The sequence below is a fragment of the Rhopalosiphum maidis genome, chromosome 2, assembly GCF_003676215.2.
Source record: "Rhopalosiphum maidis isolate BTI-1 chromosome 2, ASM367621v3, whole genome shotgun sequence".
Classification (NCBI taxonomy): Eukaryota; Metazoa; Arthropoda; class Insecta; order Hemiptera; family Aphididae; genus Rhopalosiphum; species Rhopalosiphum maidis.
Window position 1 is genome coordinate 27,397,721 of NC_040878.1, and position 18,810 is coordinate 27,416,530.

Sequence of the window (18,810 nt, forward strand, 5' to 3'; positions counted from 1 at the left end):
CGATCATTATCCATTACACCATTATTATTGATAGTAAAGCCGTGTTATGATCGTGTTAGGCAATAGACGGAAGTTAAATAGGTATAGGTAATTAACTAATGACTAATACACGTGATCCATTACTGATTAAATAACCGCATTTGTAAGTAGAGCTACTATTTAATTTGTACGTACAATAATAAATATTAATAATTATTATGGTACGTGTCAGCCGTTCGATAAATTATATAATAACTCCTTACAGTTCATACGTTATAATATAATGGGAAAATAACAATCACTAAATCATAGTTTGTGATGTTAGGAGACTGATCAATGGTCACTGATAACGGTATTATTTATTATACATAATGTTATTTAGGTTATTATTCGATTTGGTTTTAAATGTACCTATTAGTAAATCATAATCAAAATCCATCACTTACGTATTAGACACTGGACACAGCGGAGTGGGCACTAAAACAAATCAACACATTTGAAATAAAAACTTGGAAAATAAATTTGTATTGATTTTATTTGATATAATTTTATAAATATATATATTTTTTGATTTTCCATGAATTCCTCATATCGAACTATAATTCTTCTGTCCTCTACAAAAATATTTGAAAGACTAATTCTAAAAAGAATTTTTCCTTGCATTTACTCCAATAACGTACTCTAACTAACACTCAATTTGATTTTCGTGCCTCTCACTATAGTTGCATGGGTAAGTCGACTATATCTTGTTCACGATAATTGGTCAAAATGTTAGCTGTAACTAGGGTAAGGCGAGCGAGGCGCTAGTAAAATTTAATACAAATCTATTCTTCTACTCCAATTGAAAGGTTATTTTCATTTGCTGGGTTCATTCATTGCCCTACTACAAGAAATTTGTCTGACCACAATTTTGAAAAAAGTAGTTTTTCTTAAAGAAAATTAATCATACAATTCTTTTATTTAATTTAAATTTTAAATTCATACTATTTGGTATTTTATATTACTATAGTCTATAACTATTAATATACCTATATGTTGTATGCACTTATTCCGCAGCACAGACACGGGGAAATCGCACTTTCTCGTATTCGGGGAGGTGTACAAAATTGTACAAAATGAAGTATATAATATTATTTTTTTAGAAAATTATTTTACATTTTATTTTATACCTATTATTTAATTATTTGACTAATGTGTGTGCAGTATATTTTGTGATATTATTACTATAAGCGTAAATTATATTTTATTAGAAAGTAAAGTCTAATGTACTTATTTTCAAAAAAACGAATACATTTGGATATTTTGACCTAGATTCCTTTTACACTTAAATAAAAAAAATACTGTTCCTGTGTGCTCCTTGACGTATCACAAACATTTGACAGAGTCTGGCACAAAAGGCTACTGTATAAATTAAAAATTTTTCTTGCACCAACATATTACTTGCTGATATATCTCACTGGCCGTCATTTGGCACTTCCAAGTCAGGTTTGGTATTTTATTTTCAAACATTGCAAATATTAATGAAGGAGTCTCTCGGGGTGGCATTTTTACACCAATCCTATACAATATATATATTACGGTCAAAGTGTATAATTGTACTACAACGCCCAGACAATGTGTACAAATCCAATTTCATTGGACAATGTGGACAATTATACACTTTGCCCGGGCATTGTATAGAACGACCAGGGCACAGTGGGCAATTACAATTAATTAATTAAAAATGTATAAACAATTTTTGTTGTCTTAATAATTTACAATAATTTATTTTATGAATATTAACAAATTTTTATAATAACCAAATACATCTATATCTAATTATCATGACATTTAGAATTCCATAGTTTACCTGCAGCCCTACACTTACATTTATTTGTCTTGCATTGCTGATTACAGTTACACCCATAGGCGCAATTTGAGTTTTAATTTTGGGGGAGCTATTATAATTTGCATGTATGTACTGTGTGTATGCTCCCTGAGTCCTGAGTATATAAAGGTAGAAAGGAATATACAAACCATTTTTGGGAGGGGGCTATGATTGATTACTCTTCGCCTTGCTCCCTGTCCTAAAGTTTTCTTAGATGAATCCCATCTTCTCAATCGGTTAATTACCTAGGGTTAACCATTGACCGATGCTTCATCTGGGAACTACATATAAGGGGAAAAAACTGGCTTTAAATGCGCGTTTTCGGATACTTAAAACTTTATTATCTAAGTATCTAATTAATTAATAAGCATTCAAAATTAAATATCAAATTGCTCATTTGCAATAATTAAGCCAATGTGCCACGTAGTCTGACAGTGGCGTACTTAGAGGCAGGCTACGAGGCTAGAGCTTAAGGCAGCTTATTTGGAGATGCGGCTTATTTTTGAAATCAAGAGATAGGTACTTGGAAAAATTATTTTAATATATTTTATAAATTAATATGTTTTGATTATTGATACATGTGACATGTCGTTTAACAGGTTCATGTGAAACAAATTTATGAGTGTTATTTATGAGGTTCAGACCAAATATTGTTGATTCCTTGGTACTACGAGGTAAGGATAGGAGTGCCAGAATAATTTAGCCTATAAGCTCCAAAAAGCTAAATACGCCACACGATGTGGACAAATATCCTCCAACAGCTCCAACTTAGGGGCAATGTCAAAATATTCAATCTCAACAAAGTTCAAACCGTTCAAAACAAAATCCATTATTAATGCCCCTCCTTGTATTTCTAATTTTACTCTTCACTCTGACAATCTAACTTGAAAATTAAAATCATTCATGAAGAAACTAAAACGTATTAGACAAACGATTTTTCAAAAGACTCCCTTCTCATTTTAATCCATTTATATCCACTCACAAGAATCCTAGAAACAGTAGAAACCCACAACGGTCTAAAAAAAAAAATTGGTGTAGAGATCTTTTAATTATTAACAATAATGGTCAATATTAACGAAAGAAACAAAAAAAAATTAAAAAATTAATATATAATGTATATATATGAGAATAAAAAAGTGCGATCACTGGATGGCTTCTTTCTTTGCCCTTTTTCGTGTATTAATTGCTTGTGGCACATATTCTTATGATATTTGGAAAAAAAGCTCCTAACAAAGTAACAACATTCATCGGAAAAAAGCCTCATTGTCATTATAAGAAAAAAATTACATTTATAAATTATTATAAATAAATATTATAATTAAAAAATCTTATTATACTCTTAGATATAGATTGTATTTCTTGAAAAAAAAATTTCTATGAACACTTTTTAAAAAGTTTTATATAGTCCTTAAACTTGAGAATCATTAGTTGATAAGAACCTAAATAAGCTGAAGTTGTTTTTTTTAATTTTCTCATTGCTTCATGAATATTACTAGAGCAATAATTGATAACCATAAAATATTTTTGAAAAAAATATCATCCATTACCTATTATTTAACAAAGTTCTCTTGGAATATTGTTTTTTTAAATTAAAAAAAAAATACACTAGTATTTTTTATGGAGTTGAATGTAAATATTTAATAGCTTTTGATAAGAATAGACTTAATAGATAAAACTGCATTTTATAGTTAAAAAACAAAGTTTTTATTTATTATTTATTTTTTCAGTTTAACAGGTTATATTAGCAAACAACATTTTTAAAGTATTTTAATTTAAAAAAAGCAATTATATTCATATTTCATAATACTACAAGTCTTTGGTTTGTATTTTATTTATCTAAATCATTTTCCTATAAAACAGATTATATAATAATGAGATTACTTTAATACATAATATTAAGTTTAGTTATGCATAATTTATTAATAAAAAATAATATTATAAATAGAAATTGAAATTCTAGGTTTATGTTACAACAAAACACAATAAATTATGACTATATGTTATATTATCCACAAAAAAATATTGTAATTTGTAGATAATTAGACATTTAAAGATATAAATTACAATGAAAATAGGAAACACTTAAATATTTAAAAATAGCTTATAACAAACAATGAATAAAAGTTGTATAATTACTATTATACTATTGATAATTTTGTAAAATCAATGATAAAGCTTAATAATACTGAGAAATGTTCTAGAAATTAATCATCAAACCAATTGTCAGTATTTTTTGCTTTAACAACACTGTTTTCTACTCTACTTAATGTTACACTGATTCTTCGAAGTATTTCTTCATCATTGACAAAGTCTATATTGCCAAGAATTCGTTTTAATTTTAATAAAATATTTGTTTTTATGTCTTTAACATCTAGTTTTTCTTCTTTTAATTGTTCGTCAATATCAATTAGTGACCTTTTGTTAAAGATGCCTAACATATGAACATGTTCACATATAGTAATTTCTCCTCGTCTGCACGAACATTCATAAATATGGGCACAAATATTATAACATGCTTCACACTTGACTGCACAATCTATTATTTTACAAAACTTTCTAGTAACTGTCACATAGCCATCATTTGTACCATCTTCTAGTGTAACCCGCCATTTATTATTAGAGAGAGGGAAAATAAGTTTAGATGGATAACACATTGCATTTTTGTGATTGTTGGAAATTTTAATATTAATTTCTTCAATTTTAGTTTTTCTATTTTTCTGAATTTCTAAGAGAGCTGTAAAGAAAATGTGCATATTTTTTGACAAGTTTGGAGTAAAATGTTTTTTATTTTCACATAGTACTATCATTTGGTTATAAACGGTGTTAATGTTAATCATTTGTTTTAGGTAAAGAGATTCTTTCAAATAACAGAAAGCCCACATATCTGCTCTGCTAGCAAACATCTGATCAAAAAAAGTTCCAAATACTTTAGTTTCATTGTTCATCTTAAGATTATTATTAGTATAATTTATAATTTCTTGTTTAATACTTTCATCAGGTGCATTAAAAAATGAACATATTTTATCATATATTTCATGTTGTAAATCTTGATTTTCGATTTCAGTTTGAAGCTTTTCTATTATTTGATTATCAATGTATCTTTGGTTAATAACATGCCTAACTGGTGACATAATTGAACACCAACTTTCATATAAGTCATAATTGTCATCAGTGATTAATGCTTTAGCATAAATACAGCCCATTTTATTGAAAATTATATTTAAAAAAAATGATTGATAAATTTTACTATCATTACACATCATGAAACATACTGGTAACATCACATTAAATTCATCACACACATACAGCACAGTCAAATATAATTGAGCACGAACCATACTCATTTCAGTCACCATGAATATTCCATCCGTTCCAAATTTATTTATCCAATTGTGTTGATTTCGAGTCATAAATATTAACATAACATCATTAGGTTCAAAGTTTTCACATGCTACATTATAAGGTTTATAAAACAATATAGGATTATCAGGAGTACGTTGTAATTTTAAAATCCATCTATCTGTACTGAGATCATTGATTGTCCTATGTTTAATAAATTCTGGATGCCTAATTCCCAGTTTACGTTCAATATTCTTAATATCTTTTCTATTTAGCATATGAACACGTCCCAACGTATCTGATGCCTTGGCGCGAGCCGCATTTATGACAAAGTCTGGATGATCACCCCGTTGAATTAACTCAGTAATTTCTTCTCGTTCTCGTTTGGTCATTCTCAAGTGTTCAGTTGATATGTCATGACCATAATGTGTAGCACACAATAATATTTCAACAGAGCCATCTTTGTTTTGGATTTCTTTAATTGATGCTGTACATAACCCTTTTACTTTAATAGGAGTACTTCGCTTTCGCACTCCTTTAGACTTACTAGTGAAATATGTAGACCGATTACAGTAGTAATAAGAAAGTTTTTTACCATCCTGAAGTGTCTTGCAACCAGTAACACGGACGTAGCGACTATTATTTTCTTGTTCAAAGTCTTCTTTCCATGTTAGAAATTCTGAAAATGTTTTAATTGTTAGATAAATAAATCCCAATTCGTAAAAATAAATTATAAGTTGATATTTATAATATAATGTATTACCATCTTCTGAAGTGAATTTTAATCTGCGTATGTCAAAATCAATACAATGATCAAATTTTAAATGACTAATAAAGAGCTGTTTATTGTAAAATTTACATTTGCATCCTTTTTCCATGCATTGTAAATCAGTGCTTTTTCTAGGCCTTTTTGTTATAAAACCTGGTACAATTTTATTCCCATTGTGCATAGAATCAAGATGGTTTTTTAGACTAGTTTTATTGCGAAACAAAAATCCACAAAGAGCACATTCCACAGTAGGATACCTAGAAAACATTAAAATAATTATGTAAATTTGTATTTAATTATAATTATTTTTTTGCTGGCTAATTTATTTTAATCACTTAACTAAGATCCTATAATTTAATAAATGTTGACTAAAATTTTAAACTCAATAATGTACCTACATTACACAAATTATTATTTATTATATTGTATAATATTACTAAATTAAATAAACATAAACTTTCAATCAACTATTTGTTAACTCCAAGACAAATTACAATAAAAATTTAAATATTAAAATGGTTAAATTATATTATATAATATATATACATATATATTACTTAAAACATTGTTAAAAAGTAATAATTGTTACAAGAGAAAAATGAAATAAGTAGTTAGTTTATTGTGGCATGGTAATGATTTTAAAATGGCCTTAAAACACTTTAGCGTCAATAATTAAAACTAAAATTATGCACCTGATTTGTATTGATAATAAAATGTTATTATAGAAAAGGTAATAGTTAAAACATAAGATTTTACACTTAATTTATTTTTATTTCAATGATATAATGCAAGCTTAGCCTTATCCTAATTTACAATTATTATATTTAAATTAAATTAAAATGACTATAATTAAAACAAAGATTATGTAAACATAATAATAATAAAAAATATCTAATAACATTTAACTAATAAGATGCAGAAAAGCTTTATAATACATAAATACTTACAAATTCAAAAAGGTGTCTTAATTGTCAATAGAAATATATTGCAGCGACTCATTTAAATTATAACCTGTTGAGGAAGTAGGAAGAGAAAAGGGAACCATATGTCATACAATCTCATACAGTTAAGGATTTTTATTAGTAAGAAGTAGTCAGGCTATATAGTCTGTGGTTTAACTGAGACACTAAGGTTAATTATACTTTTATATTAAAAGTAACTTTTTAAAGATATCTAAGGAATTAAAAAAAAAAAAAAGTTTAACTAATAATAATAGTAAAATTCTGCTTTATGTGTTAAAATATACAAATAGCAACTAATTGTAAGTAAACACAATTTTATAGAAATTAGTTCATAAATATCAAGTATTTAAGTTAAAACGTTCAAACTTTAAACATTTAAATAGATAATAATGTACACGTAAATTCTAATAATACATTTAATTCGTTTGTTAGACATAATTCATTTAAATTCAATACACTTTTAAACTATAATTATAATCAAACTAAAAAAATAATTAAAATGTAAATGATTGCTAATGTAATAAAATAAAATAATAATAATGCTTATGTTAAATGAACCCAAATATTTTAACTCAATTATTATGTACCTAACAAGTCAACAATATATGACAAGATTTGTACTATTATAAAATCAATATTAGGTCATAACATAGGAAAATGTGATTATATTTAACACTTTGCAGTGAAAAGATGAACTAATAACTACTAAGGTTATATTTTCTATCAACTTACTTTTTAATGTTTTCATAATCAATGTTCACCATAATGACAATAACAATGAAAAACAAGTTTTAATAATTTCTGTTTGGCATAATGTTTATCCTAATCATCCATATTAGAACAGAGAAATTAACAGTCATCGACTAAACGAACGATATATTTGAAGTCCTCTATCAATCAACCGTAACATGGAATTATTAAATACATCAAACAATTGCAATTAGAAGTTTGCACTTTACAATTTTGTAGTCTTAGTGCTTTTGCAGTTTCATCAACTTTCAAGACTGAAAAAAGTAAACATAAACAAACAACAATTTTGTTATCAACTAAAAACTAATAATAAATAACGACCAGAATGATAACACCGTGAAGACTAAGAGATAAGGTGATCAACTCTTATAATTTATTAAGGCTCTATAGTCTATATTATAATAGCACCAAGCACCACATTACTACAATACAATTTAATAATATTCAAACATAATGATATATATTCACAATATTATGAGGAATATATATTTAAAATTAAAATGTTTTAAAATGTTTGGTTTTAGTATATAAATGTTGAATGTATAATACAGTTAGTAGTGATTAATGTAAAACTGGGATTTAAATATGCGTTATAAAATAGTGATACACCTACCTACTCAATACACGTTTAATTTAGAAATTAATAATTATTAATTTAATATGTAATTAAATTGTCAATTTGAATACCTAAATCAATAAAAATTGTATAAGTAAATTACCTAAAACATGTCACTGCTGTTAAAATTTTTTCAGTATTTTGGTGATTTCTTTCACTTAATACCATATATATCAATACGACAATGCATATATTAATTTCATATTTATTTATAGTCTACAGATCACTAACGCTTAAGGGTACTGAGTACTTACATACATTTTCATACAATTTTGTATGTGAGCGATAAGGGTAAAATAATTTGAATTTTTTAATATAAACTGTAAAATGGAACAGTCAAAATACGATATCCATCCTAAGGCGCACAGACTCGCGGAAGTTATGATGGTGCATTGGTGAACATTGGATTCCTTTGAATAAACTGTCATAGGTATTTCAATAATTATTCTATTCTTGTACTGTCAATATTGTGACTATACGAATTTTTTCAATATGTTTTTGTATCAACCTTTACCTTAGTACTTTACGACGTATAGTTACATGTATTGTGTATACATAACGTATATTAATATCCAAGATAATTGATAGGTACATAAATATCAATAAAAATATTTAATGATATAAGTATTAATTATTTAAAATTATTATTATTTTTATATCGTTATGCATTTATATTTGCAAAAAATGCAAATATACGTTAAATATATGCATAGTATACCAGTATATATAAATGCTATATCCTATAATCTATTTGTTATGTGTAACAAATTGCAATAATTTTACAATGAGCATTGAGTATATGTAAGTAGCAAGTAAAAACAATAAGTATGCAATTATATTAAATGCAAGACGACGAGGACAATGGGCAAGTGTTCTTAGTGCATAAAAATCCGTGCTCTAGTCATAGGAATAATAAAAAAACTTATTTCATTAGGTACTCATACGCATGAGATCACAATCTTGTTATAATAAGTTTCATATTTTGAAAAAGTCCCAAATGCATTAACAATATATTTTTTTTAATGTAAAGGGAAAATTAATTTTTTAAAACAATCTGATGTGACCATTATAAATGATGCGACATCTTGTACATCTTATTATTGCTAGTTAAAATGATAATTATAAAATTTTATAATTGTTTGTATTATTAAGATGTATTGCTAGTATTGCTACTATTATTAACACCGACAACACTTAATTTATTTAAATTGTTTTAGTTTGTTAAAATATCTACCTTCCAGTAAGTAGTGACATAGAAATAAATGCTATGGACTATGGTGGCAAATTTTCAAGATTGATTTAGAATTCTTCGGCAGGGTGGAGCAAGACACATTCCTTTAGATTCTACAGTGCCATTACTTCTCTTTCCGGCTACTCTTTATTTTACTGCGCTGGAATTTTGAACAACCATATTAATATTTGCGTTGGTTACATTTTTTCTCTGTCACACTCACCGTACTATCTGCAAGTACAAAGTGGTTACAAAATTTGTCCATGTTTGGACATTGGCATCAGCATCATTAGTGTTAATTGTATTGTTGATAATAATTTTTTTCTATCGCTAAAATGTATTCGTTACTTTTTTTCATAATAATATATATTTTTAAAGTACTTTGATATTTGCATAAAATTGAAATATTATCGAATAATTCATTTAAAAGAGGTTTAACATTTTATGTAGTATATATTCAAGACATTCAAGTACAGTGTAATTAAATTAAAAATATAAAATATTACTATAATTATTATTTTCTTATAATAATATGTAATTCTTAAAAAAAGCAAAAAATTTGTCAGAAGTGGGATTCGAACCCACGCCCTCAGATGAGGACCAGAACGCTCAAATCAAGCCTACTGTATAGGCCAAGGTTAACCTTGAGTCTGGCGCCTTAGACCGCTCGGCCATCCTGACATGACGATTAATGGATGAATCTGAACTATCTGTATGTGGACATTTGTATAGTAATACATTTTCTATTATTAATTATTTTTCGTTTAAATTTATTATTAATAAAACGTATTGATAATAATGTATGCATATTGATTAAATATGTTTAAATACATATTTACCAAAAACTTAGGTCAGTGAAGTGATGTTAACTTTTCATTAGAAACAACATCATTTTAACCGAATCTCTTGGTTCTTATAAATAGATAATGACGATAATGTAATACCTATATTTGTTCCTTACTTCCTTAGGGACGCAATTACAAACTCATTCAAACATATTATTTTCAGATCGCTTAACAATAACACTACTGACAATGTGACAAAAAACTTTTACTACTTAAAAAAGAAAAAGAAAATTAACTTTTAATTTAAACTTAACTGACATTTTTCTATAGTATTTGAATTTAACTAGCAGTTGAAAAGATAAAAGATCAATTAACTTTTCCAGCTTTTATAATACAAGACCCAGTAAAAAACCTTCAAACATTTTCAATTATTGTTAAAAAAAATAAGATTGTACGTAGTATGTACACTATCATAAATTAAGCTTTCATATTATTACTATATTATTACATCGTTTGATTTGTATACGCTAATGTTTATTAAATTTAACTTAAATTCTTGAATCAATTGAATCCATATTGATATTATTATTATATAAGTTACCTACGTGACTACGTGAATGCATACTGCATAAAAATAATGATTGAGTTTAATTTGTCTGATGTTTACTTGGTTAGTATTACTTATAGGCTATATTCTATATTACTATAGGTATTTACTTTATTACCTCTTAAATAACTAATGGCAAAACAACTGGCGCGTCGATCTGGATAATTATTTTAATCGTTAAAAATATAAAATAATTATTACCACGCGTGGGACGTGTATCATATACCATACATTTTATCTACAATAAATCGTGCAAGGTCGCAAATATAGATAGTTTTGAGGATAGTATTATTAACAAGTAACAACACTACAACAGTACAACACAAATATTACCTTCGTGGCTTTGTATAATATTATCTATTATCCATATCTGAGCTCTGGACAATAATAATAATAATACAATACCTACCAACTTTTCCTGCAATGCAGAACTGTCGGTATAAAAGCCTAACTGTAATATAACATAACATACCTAAAATATCACGTTCTACATCGCACATCATTCATTAACGTATCTAGCATAATAGCATCTTACATTGTACATTATATACTTATCAGTTGTTGGCATAAATCAGACATAAACTTCTGTTCACAGACAATTATAGTGAATTGTAAATTATTCGTAAAAATGAAGATTATTATCAGGATATCAGTGGTTTTATTGGCAGCTGTTCCAGCATTACAGGTAATGAGATAACCACCTATAACCAAAGGATTTAAACAGTTATAACAAGAAAATATTAACTCTCTACACGCCGTCATTACCTATTACCATTGTTATACTTATACCAGCTATTATAATTGCATTGTTTTCGTTAGCTAGGTCGTGGCGAACTTTCGTTGTGAGCATAATTATGAAGGTCCTGCGCCGCTTCCAACTCACCCAAGCTCGAGTCACTTTGTCCACGATCCTGCAGCTGAATTTGCAGTCCGTATCCTAGAACCTTTCACCTCGACTTTCACGCGACACAATCATATTAAAGGCCCGTACAATTTGCTACAGCTATTGCCTTTTCCTGTGGCGCCGTTGAATATCGCACAACCGTCAACTACACTACAGCCGACCCTTACTCGCCCCTCTCTACTAGGACCTCTATTTTCACTGTTTTAATAGATAAATAAATACAATTATCGAAAATACAATAAAACTATCATTCTTATCGTTAGTCTAGTTTCTAAAAATTCTGCAAGTTTGAAGAAACTGTCAACAGATATTATCGAATGTAAATAGTAAATCTATATTTTATAAGTTTACAATTTTGGCTTAATGCTAAAATTATTATTTTTTTTTTTATGAATAGATAATAAATAAACACTGGCTATATATCATAAACAAACTTGCATAACATTATAAATGATTCGTTGTTATGCACAGCATCATCATCTTGTCGGCAATACTTATATACATTTAAAACAACTTCATTGTTATAAAACAATTATTTTGCGTGCACGTTTAATTTTTTTTTTTTATTCTTTAATTTTGATTTATAATTTAAATTATTCAATTTGCAACACGTTCTTACACTTGAGAATATCGTTGTGATAGAAAATAGAAATGAACTATTCAGATATAGTAATTATACTCTACAATATTAAATAATTAAAATTTTATAATAATATACAGTATTAGGTATGTTAATTATAATTTAATTTTTAATACGAGTACGACATACGTTTATGTGCAAATATTGTACATGCTTTGATACAAAATAAAAATAATGTTAAATTTATACTTTATAATGCGATAATTTCAACATTCTCAAGTTCACTATATACAATTATACATAAAATAAAGCTTCTCTGTGTCTGTAGTTATATTATAAACACCAGTATAATTAATTTTAGTTTGGTAATACTTATATAATAATAAAATATATTATGTAGTATTTTGAAAATGCCAGGCAAAATTTCTCTTTATGTTTAAAAATTACTATACATATCATATAAACTGTGTTTTAAAATAACACGCACTGTCGCACTGATATTTTACATTTTTCTCTAATAAAATAAGGCCATTCGCCCACTCAGATAATCATATTTCCCATAGATAAATAATAATAGTGAAAAGTAATAATAATAATAATAGTTCTGAAATTGATACATAGGTAATCCTATACCCGAGGATATGCACCGATGAAACTTAAACCAATTTTTTAGATTAAAAAAGAGGGACCCGGATGGTCCCACTCGATGGTAAAATAAAATAAAATAGGTAATATAATTTGATACATGTTAGGACTTGTATTTCACGTTTAGTCAAAATGTCCTTAAAAACAACCAAAATAACCTACTGTGTTAAAAATATGTGCATCTTAAATTCCGTTAAATGTAAACATATATTACATTGTAACATATGTTTATATATTATTATAGCAGAGTTTAAGATAGGGTAAATAATCCACAGCAGCATTATTTAATTTATCAAGGAGAACACCGTACAGGATCAACTAGTATATACAGATATACAACAATAGTATATCGTGCGCAGTATTGAAAAAATATATTACAAATTTACAACATAAATATATAAATAAATTTTATACATAAAATTAAAAAAAAAATGTAACGATATATTGTTATGATTTTCGTTGACGGCCGCAGATGGACATGCTGTACTCACGTCCCATGCCGGTGGCCGATCACTTTATGGCGTTCTGGGCCGACGCCGGCGGACAAACGGCCGGCGCAGACCTGGGCGAGGTGTGCGAAACGTGCTACGCACATTGCGCCGGCGGCAAGACGGAACTGTGGCGGCACGCCCGAGACGAGCACGGTGCCGACCCGAACCTGTCGTGTCACGTGCCCGGCTGCGGCCGGCGGTTTTTCGCTGCGGCCATGTGTGCCGACCACACCACGCACCACCGCGACGGCGGCTATCAGCGGTCCGACGACGACGACGACCACCACCACCACCACCACGTCGCAGGCCCGAGTGGCCGACCGCCGTTGACGTGCGAACTGTGCGGCCGACTGTCCGTTAACCGGTCGGCGTACTACAAGCACGTAAGCGTGGTGCATCCCGAGGCCCGGGCCGCCGTGTGCGGTGTGTGTCACTCGTACAAGGGTGACGTGTGGTCGCTCGTCGACCACGTGCGGAGCCGGCACGTCCTCGAGCTCGCCACTGCAGAGACGACCACCGCGGTTGGCGATGGATCCGACACGAAGCGGGTCCGCAGACGGAGTATACGGTGCACCGTGTGCGGCAAGCGGTACGGCAACAACCGCAACATGTTTGCTCACAGGCGGGTGCACGGCCTCGCCGACGATCTTGTTCCGACGCACTGACGATTGACACACAATATTTTTTGTTGCTACGGATATTCCGTATAAATTATCCATTGCAGCCTTTATCGCATATAAATATGTATAATGCCACGTCCACGCGGTCGTTGCCACAGAGTTTTGTTTGAAATAATGTTTCTGTATGTCTGTACATTTCTGGGTATATAATATACTATACATTATATACTGTTATGAGTTAATGTTATGGTACTCGTACTTGAGTTTTGTATACATTCGCCAATATACCAATATGTATATAGCTATATAGTTGTTTCACACGATGCGAGGTAATAGAGAGTATACATAATAATATCATATAGGTTCTACAGATTCGTAAAATGTGTCGATAGTTTCGTTGTTACTAATGCACTGTGCCAATGACTATTAGGTATATATTATCTATTCATAAAAATATTTAAAAATATCACCATAAAGAACGAACGAGCATTGAGTAATTTTTGAAATAATAAAATAATGTTGGATATAAGACTGCGTGGCTTATTATATTTAAAAAGAAGCTATACATTATACATATATCTCGTTTTGGACTTAATTAGGTAGTACGTATATGCACATTATATTATAGTTATGATTGCATCGATCCAATGACAGACCTAGACTTCGCAATTAATTTCATCTCTTGTGACGAGATATACCTAGTACGAAAAAAAGATGATCTCATATCGAAAATATATAGAATGAGATTAGGAGAGGTGTGACTGACTAACATTTCTCTGCTGTATATTTATCTTTTTAAAAATCGTAACATTACATGCATTATTATACTTGAGTACATTGTATTAAATTGTTGATAAATTGAATTATTGTAAACATAAATTGTTTTTTATTTTGGGTTTGCCTGGCCTCGCATTGTAATAACAGTAACAACATTCCTATCTTAAGAAACACGCACTGTTTTATATTAGTTTATAGAGTGCATACAATATATTATATATTAGTGTTACTGACTAAAAAGCTTTACACGTGTATTTTGACTCGCTGATAGGCGATTATCAATATATTATTTTTTTTAGTGGGCCTAATTTAGTGACCTATGGGTTATGATAATGGGTTTATTTGTAATCGGTATGGGAATATTAGGCTATATATTTGATTACGGTGTATATTACACGGTTATGGTATACCGAAAAGACGATAACTAAAACGTCGATTATAAGTACTGCAGCAGTGTGGTTGCGATGGTATATAAATATTGAACAATTGCGCTTTATTCGTTTCTCGTGTTAATTTAGTATTTACACAATAATATCATAATTATCATTTATCATATTTTTTGAATATAATATACTTGTGACTTATTTTCTGTGTATACATACTAGTATAAGAATATAACATATTATTTGTATTTTACTGGGGTCTGAACTTGTAGTGCCCATCGACTGAGATGTAGCTGTGTCGTTTATTAATCACGTATTTGTTGCAATGAGCCGAACGTAGATTGAAGTATTGACATATTAATTGGACATTTGTATGGTGTTAAGTATAACAAATAATTAAAATCTTGGTTTTTTTTTTCAATCACATTACTAACAAACAAAATATTGTTAAGACACGAAGGTGCAAGTGACGTGTGAAATTGTCTCACATTCATATGTAATAAATGTTAATACCATCATAACCAGCTGTCGCACAATATTAAAAAAATATATTAATTAAATTATTGAAACGAATACGAGATTATATTGAAATCGACAATAGTTTAATGCATAGTTAAGGTCATATTTAATTTTCTCAATTGTTCACAATTGCACTAATTTCAGACTGATTACTATATAATTGTTTTTGTTTGGTATATCGACATATCGTATATAACATACAGATCTTGAACTCGGATGCCGGTGAAATATTATACAGGTAGGTAGTACCGCGGTTATACTATACTGTACACATATTTTTAGCACCGTTTACGATTGAATTACAAACATAATATTATTATGAAATCAGCGCAGCGTTTTTTTGTTCGTATTATTTCATTGCTGTAGATGTCACTGTGCGAGACACGTAATATGAACGTTACGCCATCAGTAAATGTCGGAAGTGGCGACGGCGACGGGACGTCCGTGCGTGTGCGCGTGATCGCGCCGTCGTCCATGGGCAACCCGTCCAACTTAGAGGCGTTCAGGAGGTTCTTGCGGGACGCGGGCACGACGGCGCACGTCGACGACTCGATATACCGGGCCGGCGCCGACCCGTTCTACGCGAACACCGACCGATTCCGTGCGGACGACCTGGTGGACGCGCTGACGGACGACAGCACGGTGGTGTGGTGCGCGCGCGGCGGCGAGGGCGCGTCCCGGCTGATACCGTACCTGGAAGCGTTGCCGGCGGACCGGAAGCAGAAGATCCGGGACGCCCGGAAAATGCTGATCGGCTACAGCGACGCGACGGCGCTGCACGTGTACCTGCACACGGTGTACGGGTGGCGGACGGTGCACGGCACCATGTTGGAAATGATCGCCGACCGCACGGTGGACGGCAGGTCGGTGGACGCGCTGGTGGCCCTGGTGACCGGCCGATTGGACCGGGTACGGTACGAGCTGCGGCCGGTCATTGCCGCTGGCCACCCGAGCGGGCTGTCGCTTCGGGCCACAGTGGCGGGCGGCAACATGACGCTGGTCGAGAACTCGCTAGGCACAGCGTTCGGCTTCAGGGGCGACGGTAAGATCGTGTTCTTGGAAGACGTGCACGTCCGACCGTACTCGTTGGAACGGAGTCTCGATCACATGAACCTTGCCGGCGTATTCCAAGGCGCCGTGGCCGTCGTATTCGGTTCGTTCAGCGCTATACCTCCGGACGAACAGCCGTTGACCGCCTTGGTGTTCCAACGGTTCGCGGCGACCGTGCCGTTTCCAGTGTTCTGCGTCGACGGCATCGGTCACGGGTTCGTCAACAATCCGCTGCCGTTCAACACCAACGCCACGGTGGTTGGACCGACGCTGTCTGACGACGCCACCGGAACACCGTCTTACACGCTGACCGTCGACAACGTCTACGACGCGGACGCACCGCTTGACCAGTAACAGGTGGAGCTATTGCAGTAGACGTCGCAAGACGTATGACTCGAGTCGGATTTGGGAAAGGAGGGCCGTACGGAAAGGTTTTTTTTCACAAACAGTTATATTGAATTCGCCTATATTGATAATTTTAAATAAATTTCGTTTTAAATAAAAACATGCTCTTGGAAATACATATATTGAATTTGTATATAACCGACGATAGTAAAGTTATAAAGTGTTTTTTTATCGACAACACCAAACACAATTATTGGTTTAATAAACTAATACGAAACAAGTTTACGGACTTTTTCAAGTATTCATTATGTTTTATAAAGGAATCTCGTTTGCTCTATCCCTACAGCGTTTGCACCGCTAAGATTTTCTAGTATATTATTATATAGTATGATAATTTTTTATATATCGTATATATTTTTTTATGTATTTTTATTATATTATTATGATGAGTTATCAAAATTATCAAAATACTGCAGTACATCACCAATTACCCGCACTTATTGAGGTTGAAAGGCAAGTGGATAATCAAACAATTACTTAAATGCACTACGTAACTAGATGTTCAATAAGTTTGGACATTTTTTTAATTACTTTAGGTATCGTAAAAGATAACACCGCTGCTGTGCATTTATAATAAAATTAATATATCTTAATAACCTCATTGTATAATTATATTATATTATATTATTATCGTTTATAAATTCCACTTAATCTAATGACGGTTTCAAAACTCATTGAACACTTTATGTATATTTATTGAATCTAAATATTATATTTATAATGTTTATACACACATAGTAATATTCATACATAAAAATATATGTTTAAGCGCAATATTATATTTTAAAGTACATATTGTAATATTCTTAAAGACAATTAAAGTGTACTTAGAATTAGTAAATTCTTGAAAAATGAATGAAAAACATAATTTGTATGTAAAGTAACTGCATGTCTACAGGGCTGTAGCAATAAAATTATACATTTATTATTGCAATATAAGTGTTTTAATAAATACTTAAACAAGTTAAATATCCTCGTAAATGATGCACCTATTTTAACCGATTCCTGGCAGTTAGGTTTGTGTCGTCGTGATTTACTCCCCACGGTTCACACAGTGATCCTTTTTATTTAAGTGTCTACATTTAATGTTTGTCGATATCACTTAGTTATACTTTTATACCAAATGCATATGAGATATTGTGTGCACAAATAAAGGCCAAAAAAGGTTAATTATGAATATGATTATTTGTGAGTGATAGATGATAATACAATTCGAACAAACAGCATTAATGTAAAGTGTAAATTATCAAAGTACGCGATGTTTAATTGAATAGATGTGCGCACGTGATAGTTACACAGGCTTTTCATCTTTTGCTGCGAGTTCACAATATTTGCTGGTCCTGATTTCATCAACCAAACAAAAATTTTAAAATATTTACTTTAGGAGTATTTTGTTCTTTTTGTAACAGATTGAATAAATAAAACTTATGAACCAAAAAAATAAAAAACTTTAGGAGTATACCACATAAATAGGTAATATTATTTATAAAAACTCAACGCAAATTTAAATAATTGAGAATGTAATAATAAG

General features: G+C 30.7%; 3 protein-coding genes and 1 non-coding gene across 4 annotated transcripts; 2 read left to right on the plus strand and 2 right to left on the minus strand.

The window, feature by feature from the left end:
- Window positions 1-3,933: 3,933 nt before the first annotated feature.
- LOC113554028 lies at window positions 3,934-7,929 on the minus strand. The gene is made up of 3 exons (XM_026957675.1): window positions 7,649-7,929; window positions 5,949-6,211; window positions 3,934-5,864 (listed from the first exon to the last, which is right to left on the minus strand). Exons 1-3 carry the CDS (start codon window positions 7,678-7,680, stop codon window positions 4,051-4,053), a joined length of 2,109 nt encoding a protein of 702 aa, XP_026813476.1. The 5' UTR covers window positions 7,681-7,929; the 3' UTR covers window positions 3,934-4,050.
- A 2,144-nt stretch (window positions 7,930-10,073) lies between these two features.
- On the minus strand, window positions 10,074-10,194 carry Trnal-caa. The gene is made up of 2 exons: window positions 10,157-10,194; window positions 10,074-10,119 (listed from the first exon to the last, which is right to left on the minus strand). It is a non-coding gene; the product is annotated as a tRNA-Leu (tRNA).
- Window positions 10,195-13,512: 3,318 nt separating this feature from the next.
- On the plus strand, window positions 13,513-14,190 carry LOC113552418 (replication initiator 1-like). The gene has a single exon (XM_026955301.1). It carries the CDS (start codon window positions 13,513-13,515, stop codon window positions 14,188-14,190), a length of 678 nt encoding a protein of 225 aa, XP_026811102.1.
- A 1,239-nt stretch (window positions 14,191-15,429) lies between these two features.
- Window positions 15,430-18,009, plus strand: LOC113552827 (putative carboxypeptidase RC0549). The gene is made up of 2 exons (XM_026955776.1): window positions 15,430-16,062; window positions 16,191-18,009. The coding sequence occupies exon 2, from the start codon at window positions 16,191-16,193 to the stop codon at window positions 17,226-17,228; it is 1,038 nt and encodes a 345-aa protein (XP_026811577.1). The 5' UTR covers window positions 15,430-16,062; the 3' UTR covers window positions 17,229-18,009.
- The last annotated feature ends 801 nt before the right edge of the window (window positions 18,010-18,810 follow it).